The sequence below is a fragment of the Rhinatrema bivittatum genome, chromosome 1 (genome assembly GCF_901001135.1).
Source record: "Rhinatrema bivittatum chromosome 1, aRhiBiv1.1, whole genome shotgun sequence".
Taxonomy (NCBI): Eukaryota; Metazoa; Chordata; class Amphibia; order Gymnophiona; family Rhinatrematidae; genus Rhinatrema; species Rhinatrema bivittatum.
In genome coordinates, this window is record NC_042615.1 from 360,801,575 (window position 1) to 360,815,183 (window position 13,609).

General features: G+C 46.7%; 1 protein-coding gene across 5 annotated transcripts in view; it reads left to right on the top strand.

The window, feature by feature from the left end:
- CNOT6L (CCR4-NOT transcription complex subunit 6 like) overlaps positions 1 to 13,609 on the top strand; it is a 219,184-nt gene that overhangs the window by 166,889 nt on the left and 38,686 nt on the right. For all 5 annotated transcript variants that reach the window (XM_029600462.1, XM_029600451.1, XM_029600443.1 and 2 more), the window contains one exon: positions 13,330 to 13,398. In XM_029600462.1, the coding sequence (XP_029456322.1) occupies positions 13,330 to 13,398 (69 nt within the window). The remainder of the gene's footprint in view (positions 1 to 13,329; positions 13,399 to 13,609) is intronic.

Sequence of the window (13,609 nt, forward strand, 5' to 3'; positions counted from 1 at the left end):
AAGACCTTTGATAATGGTGTCAGAGAGTGAGAAGAGAAGGAGGGTTTCGGTATTAAAGTATTTCCGGAACCCGAATTGTGAGGGGGAGAGAATGCTGTGTTTCTAGAGGTGTTCAGAGACCTGGGAGTTAACCACTTTTTCTAGGAGTTTAGCAATGAAGGGGAGATTAGAGATAGGTCTAAAGTTGGCAGGTTCAGTAGGGCATAGGTTGGGTTTTTTTAGAATGGGTTTGACAATGGCAAGTTTTAGGATGTCAGGGACAGTTCTGTGGGTGAGGGAAGAGTTTTTGATGTCAGCGATGGGTTTGGCTAGGGTGGAGTAAATCTCTCGGACCCATATGTTTGCATCCCCGGGGAAGGACCACAGAGCAATGGACACTCTTGGGAGGAAGGTGTTCCAAGGCACTATGTTTATTGCCCACATTGCTGCCTACCAGCTCTTCATGAGCCAGTACTCACGGGACATCCGGAAGCAGGTGCAAGAGGTGACTGAGCAGCTGGCTGAACAACATAAAGACACCCTCATGTCACTGGTGCACAAGAGTCTGGCATGGGGAAAACACGAGGTCCGTGTGACCTATGATGTTTTCAAAACTGCTTCGAGAGTTTCTGCAGCGGGAATATAAGAAAGTGACCCGGATTAGCCACTGTCTGAGACAGGATGCTGGGCTTGATGGACCTTTTTGTTCTTGAAAACAAACATGTATGCATGTATGGTGTGTGTGCATATGAGACCCAGAGAACGTATTTCTAGACCATATTTTACATTGTTTCATTCGAGGATTACCCACCCATGAATCTGCATCCTGGCTGGCTTGTTCTCCAGTCCCCTGGGTGCTATATATTTCTGTTCTGTTGGGTATATCCATCTTGTGTACTGAATCATGCAGATGAAACGGCACCCCTGCTCATGCAGTTGGGTCAGGTGATTCTGGCCAACGGGGGGGGGGGGGGGGGGGGGGGGGGGCGCTCTCACCGCGGAACAAGATGGACGCATGATCCCGAGCTCCTGCCTTCCCCGAGCCAGATATTGAGCAAAAAATAGCAAAAACAACAGATACACTTGCAGAACCTCTTAATTTAAATGAGAAAACACCCCACAATGACCCAGAAGAAAAAGGGACCCGACTTTAAACAATTCTCTTATGCTAAAAGCATGAGCTACGAGGACGGGCCTGTGGGAGATCAAGAAACCACAAACTCAGGTGATAACGAACCTGATGACGGGAATGACACGGGGGGGACCATGGCCAGCCTCGCTGAATTACCAACTCAAGATGAATTCCGTCAATGGTTCAGTGATTTAAGAAAAGAAATGAAAGACAGTAAGCAGGAGCTTCTTACCACAATGGCGGACATAAGAGAGGAAATGGAAATCGGAAGGAGGGTGGACGATTGCGATATGAAATTAGATGCACAGGCCGTGAAAATTGAGACCTTGCAGAAATCAGTCGTTCAAATCACAAACGATATTGCGGACATTCAGGCGAAATTGGAGGATTTGGAAAATCGTAGTAGACGCAATAATTTGCGATTCCATGGTATACCGGAAACTGAAGAATACTCTCTGTAAAGCAACCATTCAGAAAATTTGTGGATTTCTACTGCGACAACAAAACACCGCCAAGGGTGAAGGTGAAATTGCAGTGGAGCTGGAGCAGGCTCATAGGTCGCTAGGCCCGAAGGTGAACGACAAACCAAGGGACATTTTGTATGTTTTAATAGATATTCAGTGAAGGAAAAAATATTTTTGGCGGCAAGGAAACAATCATCTTGGCTGTGGGAATCTCATACGATTATGGTATTTGCAGACCTATCTCCATTGACATTACGGAGGAGAAATCACCGCGGTTCTGAGAAAAGGGGGAATAAGGTACAGATGGCTTTTCCTCTTCGGTGTCGTCATGACGATTCAAGGCACAACGACCAGGGCCAAAACTTTGGAGGAAGCGGCAACCATTTTGAAAGAGACAGGCCAAGCAGTGAAAATTGCAGCACCAGGGAAAAATGTACCAGCATCCACCCCGGCGAACACCCCCCGATGGCAGAGGATTCGTAAAGGTGGCAAGAGACTACGCAGATATTCGTGAGACGGCATACCGGAGCAAGACAATGGGAAGGGGTGAACGCCCTTAAATACAGATTTAGTCTTGGAAAATTAAGTGGATTTGACTGAGAAATTATCTGGAGGTGCTCCATAGCCACGGACATACTTAACTGTTTGACAGAGGTTCTAAATTCAAAATATAAGGTCGGCTCTCGTTGTATGGACTGGCTCAGGGAGGGGTGGGGCATGTTCCGTGGTGAACCTGCCTCTATCTGCTTGTGCAGATATGCTATGGGCACATAGCTGCGGGGATAACCAGGCTATGGGAGAGTGGGGGAGGATAGAGGGTTTAGTGACGGACATATACGAAAGTTTGACATATTACACAGCTATGCAGGATAACAGTTTTTGTTACACTAATGTTCAGTCTTTTCGCCAAAGGGCGACATGCGAATGGCGGTACATGGGAGAAATAAAAGATCGCAGTTCAGGCAAAAGAGGTCGCAGCATGGGGCATTATGTAAGGGATAGAACAACCACTATATTTATATAGAAGGATGATGTCAATCAAAATTGTTTCCCTCAATGTGAAGGGATTAAACAGTCCTCAAAAACAACAACTGCTGAGGACTGAAGCTCAAAATTCAAGGGCGGATATCCTATTTCTTCAAGAAACTCACTTGAAGCGCCAATATGAACGGCTGCTCCAGTGGCATCTGTTTCCACACCAATACCATACTGCGGCTTCCAAGCTGGCACGTTATTCTGGGGTGAGCATACTATTACATAAAGATTTACAGTGTTAGGTATTGAAATGTCTGGAGGATTCAATGGGGTATTACTTGTTTATACAACTGGAACTGGGCAGAGAGAAATATACTTTACTAAATGTATGTGTACCCAATAATGACCAACAGGATTTCATTGATAACCAGAGAGCCCTGTTAGATAATTTAGCATAAACAATTTTTATTGCATAGTAAAGGTAACAAGACAGTAACAGCCCGTCGGACAAAGGTACACTTCAGAGTCCAACGGACAACCGCACAGAGAAGTTGCCATTATATATCCTTACAAAGTGGATCCCCCAGTTCAAACCCCTTCCCCCCCCCCAGCAGACCCATAACCCAACATACATACTGTGATGCAAAGGGTGAGACTATATCGACCCGTACAGCCAAGGTGCAAGACAACATTGGTCAATTGTTCAAAATCAAACTCCTCGCACGGTGTGGCAACTCCTGAATATACGGCTCCCAAACGTCCAGAAAACGACGGAGTTGTCGAGGGGAGGCACGTGCTGTCAAGTGTTCCATTTGCATAAGTCTGTGGAAATGGTTCCGCCAAGCCCAGAAGGACGGCCCCACGGCCTCTCGCCAGTGCAGAAGAATCATCTTTTTACCTACAAAACAAGCTTTCATAAAAAGCAGACGATGTCCCACTGGCCGCAAACGTGCCAGGGGGATAGACTCGAAAAGAATCAGCAAGGGGGAAGCTCGCAGGAACACTCCCAACAGTCTTGTCAAATAAGCAACCACCCTTTTCCAAAACTGCTGGATTGTAGGGCATCCCCAGAAGAGATGGGCCAGAGTACCCACCCCCGTGCCACACTTCCCACAGGCGGCCGAGGAGACCAATCTAGCGTGAAACGCTACTGGTGTAGATACATACGCCCGCCAGAGAAATTTGAATTGCATCTCCCGGTAGTAAGAATTGGGAGAAATGCGCGCTATGCGTCGAAAACAAATGCCCAATTGGGTAGCCGTGACCTGAAATACCCCGTCCCTCTGCCAGCGGTCAGCCAGGTCAGAACAGGGATTCCGATAGGTAAGCTTCCGCAGGTGGGCATAGTAATGAGAGAGAGAAGGCACAATGGTTCCCTTTAGTAAAAAACACTCCACCAAAGCTTGGAAACCGCTCAACTGAAAACCAGCCTCCGGAAGGGAACGAATATAATGGGCAATTTGAAAATATGTAAACATGGGAATATTGCCAAAGCCATACAGGGAAGACAGTTGAGCAGGCTTCAGCAAGTGACCCTCGCTGTCTAAGACATGGCCCACCTGAGTGATCCCCCGAGCCGCCCATCGCCTGAACACCACAGATGTCGATCCCGGAGAAAAATCTGGATTGCCCTGCAAGGGAAGAAAAAATACACAGCCCTGCGGGATTTGCAAAAGTTTAAGCAACCGGAACCAAGCTCCTCGAATAGGGCGTACCAGGGCTGCTATGGGATCAGGAATGCTCAATCTATCCCAGGAAGCCTGCAGGACATACCGCAGATCGCTAGCCCCGCACATCTCACGTTCAGAATCTAAATTAACAAAATATCCCTCTCCAAGTAACCACTCTCGAGCTACCCGTAAATTGCTAGCCCAATTATAAAAACCCAGGTCTGGGACACTCAAACCTCCCCCACCCCATCGACCCTGCAAGTGTTTCAAGGGGATCCGTGCTCTCCTCCCCCTCCAAAAAAACCGCCGCATGCCACCCTCAAGTTTTTGAAGGTCACGAGCCTTAAGTCGAACAATCAGGTTTTGGAAGACATAGAGCCACTTAGGCAAAATGGTCATTTTGAACAGGTTAACCCGACCAGTCAGGGACAGCGGAAGGGAGCCCCAGTGTTGCATACGTTCTAGAGTGAAGGTAACCAAGGGGCCTATATTAAGGGCATAGAGTTGGGGTAAGTCTACAGTTAGGTAAATGCCCAGATATCGCATGCCGCCCTCCGCCCACAACAAGGGAAATTGGCCCCTCCAACCGCTGCGCAGGGTAGGAGGGAATCCCAACGCCTCAGACTTATCACTATTTAACTTGAACCCAGAAAAGGACCCAAACCCACCCAGAATGGACAACAAGGGGTCTAGGGACGCAACCGGATCGGTGAGAAAGACCAGCAGGTCGTCGGCGAAGGCCGCATACTTAAATGCCTGATTCCTAAAACGAACTCCCTTGACCGACCTATTCGCTTGTATAGCTAGAAGAAGCGGTTCAAATTGAAGGACATACAACAAGGGGGATAAGGGGCATCCCTGACGTGTACCCCGCGTAATGGGGAACAGGTCGGAGTAGGATCGATTAACCGCAATACGCGCCCCTGGGTCTCGGTAAAGAAGGCGGATCGCATTCTGAAACCAGCCAGTGATATGCATGGCGTCCAACACATAAAATAAATAGTCCCACTCCACCCGGTCGAACGCTTTCTCTGCGTCAAAATTAATAGCCAAGTAAGGGGCTTGGAATTGGGTACAGAGCGTCATGGCTATCAGCACTCGCCGAATGTTTGTGGAGGCATAGCGCTTCCGCACAAATCCCACCTGACCCGGCTGGACAAGGGAAGGAAGCATCAAGGCCAGTCGCTCCGCTAAAAGTTTTCCCAGGAACTTGTGCTCCGCGTCTAAAAGGGAAATAGGCCTATAGGCCGATGGATTTAACGGGTCCTTCCCGGGTTTGGGGAGCAAGGTAATGTGGGCAACATTACTACCCGGCGGGAATGCCCCAGCGGCCACCAGCGCATTAAACACATTGGTCAGAGGAGGGACCAGGGAGTCCATCAACACCTTATAGTATTCGGAAGTGAAACCATCGGGTCCCGGAGCCTTAAACCCCTTAGCCTGCCATATAACCGCCCGAGTTTCAGCCTCTGAAATTGGATTATTAAGCTGAGCCTGTTGTTCCAAGGTCAGCTGGGGGATGTCTATATTGTCGCAAAATCGGCGGCAGGACACCATGTCCTTGGGGCCAGCTGTATAAAGGCGGGCATAGTAATCTTTAAAAAGCTGTAATATCTGAGAAGTGTCCGTGACCACCTGACCCGTGGTAGATTTCAGAGCCGCCACATAAGCCGAGGCCCTCCGAGCCCGGATTAAGTTAGACATGAGTTTCCCCGGTTTATTCCCCATTTGAAATAACTGATGTTGGAAAAATAAGACACTCTTCTTTGCCCGCTGGTGTAACAGGGAGTTCAGGGCACTCTGTATGGAAAAATAGTGAGTTCTATTGTCCGCGGTATGTGCCCCAAGTAGCCTTCGTCTAGCCTCAGTAAGCTGCGCACCCAGACCCAAAATCCGCTTGTTAAGCATTGCCTTCCAATGAGTCACGTAGGAAATAATTTCCCCCCTCATGACCGCCTTGGAAGCGTACCAGTAGAGCACGGGATCCCCCAAATGCTGGGCATTCTGAAGAGCGTATTCGTTCCATTTAGACTGGAGATGCTCCCTAAACTCCGCGTGACCATGCAAATAATATGGGTATCTCCAATAATACTGTGCCGAGTGTCCCCCCCCCCCAGGTCAGCTCCACCCAAGTAGGGGCATGGTCGGACAGTACAATGTCATCAATGCCCGTGTCAGTAAGAAGAGGGAACAAGTTACCACTCAACAAAATGTAGTCCAGGCGCGAGTGGGAACCATGGGCCCTGGACACATGCGTGAAGTCAGCGGCTGTAGGATTAAGGGTACGCCACGCATCCAATAAACGGAGCTCCTGCTCAAACATGGCAAAAGGCTTACCCCAATGGCTGCGCCCACCCCCCCCCCCAATACCACCCCTGTCCAACTGAGGGTCTCTGACTGAGTTAAAATCTCCACCTACTATGAGGCCCAAGTCCGCGTAGGGCACCAGGAGATCGTGTATAGTACAAAAAAAGGACAAGGGGGGAGTGTTAGGCGCGTAAAGATTACACAGTACCAGCGGTCGGTGAAAAAGTTCCGCTACCAATATAATATAGCGTCCCAAGGGATCTTTTATCTCCGACTTTACAGAGAGGGGCAAATGTTTGTGGACTAAAATAGCTACCCCAGCGGCCTTAGAAGTGGCCGAAGAAAAGTGTACCGAGCCCACCCATTCTCTACATAATTTCTGATGTTCCACATCCGTGAGATGGGTTTCCTGGAGGAACACCACATCTGCCGATTTTTTTCTTCAAAATGGATAGCATTTTCTTCCGCTTAATGGGAGAATTGATGCCACAAATATTCCAAGAGACCAATCGTGCTTGTTGCCTAACCATTGTCAAAAACTTCATACTGAGGACTGAAAAAAGAAATGGAACTAGTAGAAACGGGGATCCTCCCAGCAGAGACCCCCGCATCACCCACCCTGGACTCTCGGGTCCCAAGAGAAACAACCAAATACACTTTCACCCTCACATCACAGCAAGCCCAGCAGCTAATGCACACCCAACCCCTCTTCCCACCCCCCACCCCCACACCCTCCCCCCTGTTCCCCATCCCATCCCCTATCCCCAAGACAGTACGCAACCCCACACCAATGAGATCACTTCAGACACATACCAGCCCCCCGCCTCCCCCGGCCCATCCCTCCCCTCCCCCAATGGCAAAAATCTCAAAGTGCAGAGTCAATGGGGTCCATGAACCATACTGGTAAAGTCAAAAAAAAACCAAACGTCCAACAATAAAGAACCCCCTCCTGAATAGCAAAAAAGAACTATAACCTCCAGGTACATCAGGGGCTTTTAGCAGGCTTCATCCCCCTCACCCTGTACAGGATAACAAAAAAGGCCCCCCTATCAAGGACCCCTGAAATACTGTCCCGGCTTGGCCAGACCTCCTTCGCGACTATGAGATGATATTGTCCCCAGTAGCCTCGCAAAAGTCCAAACATTACAGAAAAAAACTAAGAACATAGACCAAAAACTGAGCTGGCCATGGCCAAAGAAAAAAAGCAAGGCGAAGAGAGAAGGCCTCCATAAGCACTGACCACGAGGACTCACAAATCTTCCACGAGCAGGAAACACCATCGGCTCCAAAACACCTCAGGGCTCCGGTCCGGGGTCATCAGCCTCCCGCGGTGGGGAACGCTCCAGAGTAGCCAGAAACTGCATCGCCTCCTCCGGTGAAGAGAGCCAGCGGACCCCAGTCGCAGTCGGCACCCGGAGCCGAGCCGGGTAGACAATAGTAGCCCTAATCTTCAGCGCGAACAACCGTGCACAAAATGGCGTCAGGGCTCTCCGCTGCTGGCTTAGACCAGCTGAAAAATCTTGGAAGACCAAGATCTTAGAGTTGTCGTGACGCAGCCCAGCTCCAGATCGCGCAGCTCGTAGAATTTCCGACTTGTGCTGGAAATTTAAAATTTTTGCGATCGCGACCCTGGGTCTCGTGTCGCTCGAGCGCCGAGGCCCCAGTCGATGCGCCCTTTCAACTCTGAGAGGCCCATGCGCACGTGAGAGCTCCAAGGCGCGCGGCAGCCATTCCTCCAAGAAAGACGCGAGATCTTTGTCAGCTATACTTTCGGAGAGCCCGACAAATCGCAAATTTGAACGCCGAGACCGGTTCTCCAAATCTTCCAGGCGATCAGTTTGCTGTTTCACCACGGCCTTCAGAGCGTCCAGCTCCCTCCGGGTCCCGATTTGGTCGTCATGTAGGTTGGAGACCCGCTGTTCAATGCCTAAAAATCGCGACTCGAACCCAGCAATGGAAGTTTGCAACTCGTGTAGCTGGTTGGAAATGGTGAGTAATTCCGGACCTATAGCCTCACGCACTGCCGATTTAATGTCGGCAACGGCGATCCGGGGGACTGGCTCCGCAAGCAAGTACTCCTCTTCCGAGGCCTGGTCGGGTGGTCGGGCCCTCTCCTTCTCCTTGTCTTTCTTCAGGGTCCTGGAAGTCATGGCGCCCAAATGATGAATCAAAAAAGGTCCCACGGAGTTAATGAAGCTATTTAGCTGCTGAAAAACTAAATTGGGAGACTTAGATGGGCCAGGATGGAGGCGGCCAGGCTAGCGAGGGAAATTTTGCGTCTGATCCCCTCACTGCATCACGTGATCTCCCCCTGTTAGATAATTTAGAAGAGGGACATATGATTATAGCAGGGGATTTCAACATCACTATTCAACCCTGCATCGATAATTCTTCTAGTGGAGGGCTGGGAGCTAAATCCGTACGCACTCGCCTTGGGCATTTCCTCCGGGGGAGAGACTTGCTGGAACCCTGCAAAGAGGGATTATATGTTTTTCTCACATCCCCACAACTCCTACTCTAGGATAGATTTTTTTCTAGTGGACAAAATAATGTCTGAGGGTCAGGGAGGCAGACATAGGCCAGATTACGTGGTTGGATCATGCCCCGATTTGGATAAGCTTCCAATTGCAGGATATTAAGTCAGGGATATGTTACTGGAAACTAAATGACACTCTATTGGAAGATGACTCCTTTGGTTAAACAGTACGAACAACTATAGAGGAATATCAACAGTTTAATGGGGCGACCACTGTATCTAGACCCTTATTCTAGGAATGCCTAAAAGCTATCATTAGGGGGAGATTTATCTCCCATGCTTCTTATCAAAAGAAGGTTAAAATGGCTAGCTCAGCTGCATTTCAAGTGGAAATCTCCCAGCTTGAAAAGAGGCATAAAACATCTCAATCCACACAAAAAGTTGCAGAACTACAAAGGGCCAGAAACACGCTCAAGGCTCTGCATTTGGTTGCTATTGCCTTACAGTTACAGATGATAAGACGAGCATTTCGAATGGGGTAATAAAGCTGCTAGCCCGAAAACTGAAAAGGCAAATAGCCAGGAATCAAATTACTAGAATCAAAGTGGTTGATGGTTCCATATTGGCATTACTGGTAGATATTCAGCAGAGATTTCAACAATTCTATGGAAAGCTTTACACAGCAGACTCAAGTATTCAGGAGAGTGAGATTATATCTTATCTTGATAAGGTAGAGCTACCCCAATTAACGGAGATAGAAAAACAATTTTTTTGAAAAAGAAATATCCCCAATGGAGATCAGACAAGTAATAAAATAGCTTAAGATCAGCAAAGCCCCTGGCCTAGATGGATAAAGGGCCTTTTTTCCAAAAAGTTCATGGATCAATTATCCCCCTGTCTGAGATGTTTAATGCCCTTCGGGATGGGAGCTCGCTATCATTGGGAGCTAATGTGGCTGGGATTACTATATTGGCCAAGCCGGGTTGAGACCCCCTGGAGTGTGGGTCCTATAGGCCCATATCTCTGATAAATAGTGATCTGAAAATTCTGGCCAAAATATTGGCTAACCGCCTCAATAGTGTAATGGCAAAGCTGACACACCCAGATCAGGCGGGTTTCATCCCAAGGAGAAAGGCTGCAGACAATGTCCGAAAGATATTGGACCTATTATGGTGGGCTAAACAACAACAACTCCCGACGGTATTGCTCTCTGTTGATGCAGAGAAAGCTTTCGACATGGTGCATTGGCCTTCCTATTTAAAACCTTGGAGAGAATGAACTTCAGCCCTATGTTCCGGAAGTGGCTGCTTAAATTATATGAAGCTCCGATGGCCTGAGTTAAAGTGAATGGAGTCTATTCTGCTCCCTTTCCCATACAACGGGGGACTAGACAGGGGTGCCCATTGTCCCCACTGTTGTTCGCATTATTTTTAGAACCATTCACCACTTCAATCAGAGGGCAACCAACTATCTCTGGTATACAAGTCGGGGACATAGATTATAAAATGTCACTTTTTGCCGACGATGTGTTGTTTACTTTATCACAGCTGCAGCAGTCTTTGCCGGTGTGGTGGACATGCTGACAGAATTCAGTTCTGTGTCGGGTTTTTACCTCAATCTCGATAAATTAGAATTGTTAAATGTCTTTCTGACACCCGAGCAGGTGGCACCTTTGAAAAAGCAGTTTCCCTTTAAATGGGCTGGCAGAAGCATAAAATACTTGGGGATCTTAATTAGCAGCAAATTGGAAGATCTTTTTAATTTAAATTATACCCCCTTGGTAGCTAAGATATTTTGTGATTTGGATAATTGGGCTCATCTTGCAGTTAGCTTGGACAGGGAGAATAGCAATGATAAAAATGAATGTCCTCCCAAAATTCAACTACCTTTTTCAGTCATTGCCGATACACATTCCTACAGCTGTGCTAAAATGTTGGCAGAAAATTTTGTTTGCATTTATTTGGGAAAGAAGACCACCTAGGGTGGCCAATAATGTGTTATACAGACATAAATTAAGGGGAGGGTTGGGAGTACCCTAGCTTCGATGGTATTATGCGGCTGCACAACTTAGTGCTATCTTCTGGCATAAACGAGGAGAGAGTCCAAGGTGGGTGGCCATTGAACAAGCGTTGCTGGGTGCAGTGCCGATTTAAAGCACTTGGCAACCCCAAGAGACATGGAGGGTTCAGGGTACTCTTCTTCCATCCCTTCAAACTACGCTACGCCTCTGGACACAGTGGTGACACTCTTTAGTAGGTACATGGAGGTATTTCACCACTACCTTTATGTATCATAATATGAAATTCACTCCGGGATGGGACTCTCCCCTCTTTGCGGAATGGAAAAGTAAGGGTATAATTACTTTGGGGAAAGTATGGGGACAGGATGGATCAGTGTCATTTGGCCAACTTCAGGACACATATCAGTTTGGGCCCTCCGCTATATACCCCTATCTTCAATTACGCCAATTTATTAGACGGGAAGCAATTGGAGGGGATCTCGGGTTGGGGAAATCTCAGTTTGAGGGGTGGTGTGAAATAGCGGACCGTGTCAAAATGGGACTTTCCAAGATCTATAGCTTACTCCAGAAGGATCCTACCTGTAAACCAGCATATGCTCTGGCCTGGGAAAAAGATATGGGTAAGACTCTATCTGAGGACGAGTGGGATCAAATATTTATATATACTAAAAGATGTTCTATTTCCGCATTACTCACAGAAAACAGCTATAAACTACTATTTCGCTGGCATTTTACACCTTATAGATTATATAGGGCTAGCTTATGTCAGCATGATTTATGCTGGAAGGGTTGCGGCCAATGGGGGACATCCATCCATATGTGATGGGAATGCCCTAAGGTGTGTCGACTGTGGAACGATCTCTGGTATTATTCAACAAATTCTGCGGAAACCCCTTCAGCTTACATCAGAACAGGTCTTATTAAATGCTCCTACCGATGGATCATGGCATGACGGATTATTGGTAAACCAGATATGCTTGGGGGCCCGGTGCATATTAACTGCAGCGTGGAAGCAAACGAGTGTACCATCGATAGAAGAGCTGCTTCTGAAATTGGATACGATGAGTGCATTATAATCAGATTACTGCTCGTAAGCATCATGCACTCCCCAGATTTCTGCACGTGTGGAATCTATATCTACACTGGAGGGCCATGCCGCTTCTGGAAAGGACAACACATAAGACTTTCTTTTGAAAACCGTTATCAATCAATGTTTATTAGACTGTATACATTCATGTCCTACTAGCAATTATGGAGTTATTTTCCTGCATACACATATATAATGTTATCATGTTAATATATGTTTAATAAAAAATTATTTACAAAGAAAAGAAAAGAAGAATGAATTTTGTGCTGGGCTATTGGCAAAATATTTTCTTTTGTAACTAGCATCTAGCCAAAGACTCTTTGTAACTGAACGAGACTGTCTGTTGAAAATGCATAATTGTTTCTTAATTTGTATCAAATTTGAGAATGACACTTAATGTACCAGACTAGATAAGTAAACCATTCCAGAGCTTTTAAAAATGAATTTGAAAATGCAGTAACAATGGCCATCAGTGCAGCTATGAGTTTTTCTGGCGTGCATCCATAGCCTCTCTTGCCTTGTGTCGTGTGAGTTCTGTTTGACTGGTCTGCATGAGGAGCAATATGCTGTGTTCACTGAGCTGTGGCAGAAGCTTCTGGCAGCTCCCCACCTTAACAGCTGCTACAAGTTTCTACTTACCGGGGAGGAGAAGGACAATTTTCTGAAATTTAAAAATGGCATGCACAGTGTTTTGGAAAAACTCCTTTGTATATATATTTTTTGGTTTAGTAAGCAGTTTCAACACCCAGAACTTCTGAAGTGGTTTTTTTTTCTTCTTCTTTTTAAAGGGGGTGGTGAAAGGAAGGCTGTGACAGTTCTTTTAGATATATTTTTAATAGACACTGGCAGTTGATATTTTTTAGAACCAGTAATAACAGAACCCACTAAAATTAGTCTGTTTTATTGATGCACAAACTGAGACACATCTTAATATTATGCATGCACTTGACAATGTAATTTTATTCTGATTAAATATTTTTTGCAGGTAAATCATCAGTAATACTGCCTAAAAACAGTGTTAAAGATCTGTGTTCAGATACCATATGCTTGTTTTCTTCACTCTCCTCCTTGATCTCTGAAGTCCCAACTCTAATCCACTGCAGAACGTGTTTTACTATTTGTACGCCTCATGTTTTTGCTGTTCTTGTTTGTTTATAGATCTTCATTTAATGGGATACATTTAGAAATAAAATGCATGCATATATTTATTTCTTTTTAGTTCATCCAGAGCAGCTTCCTCAGAGGCCGTGGATTACACTGAAAGAACGAGACCAAATTCTGCCCTCAGGTAACTTTGCTGTTTCCGCCACAGTCTTCCCTTTTGATTTTTTTTTTCTTTTTGAGAAATGCTTGTCCTCTATTCCGGTAGCATCTAAGAGGCCATTAAGTAGGTTGCTTGGCAGTGAGAGAAGTTATTATTTCTTTGTGAGGATCTCTCTGGCCTCTCTGGTCATGGTTGCCCAGAATACAATACAAGAATCTCAGAACACTGAAGATTA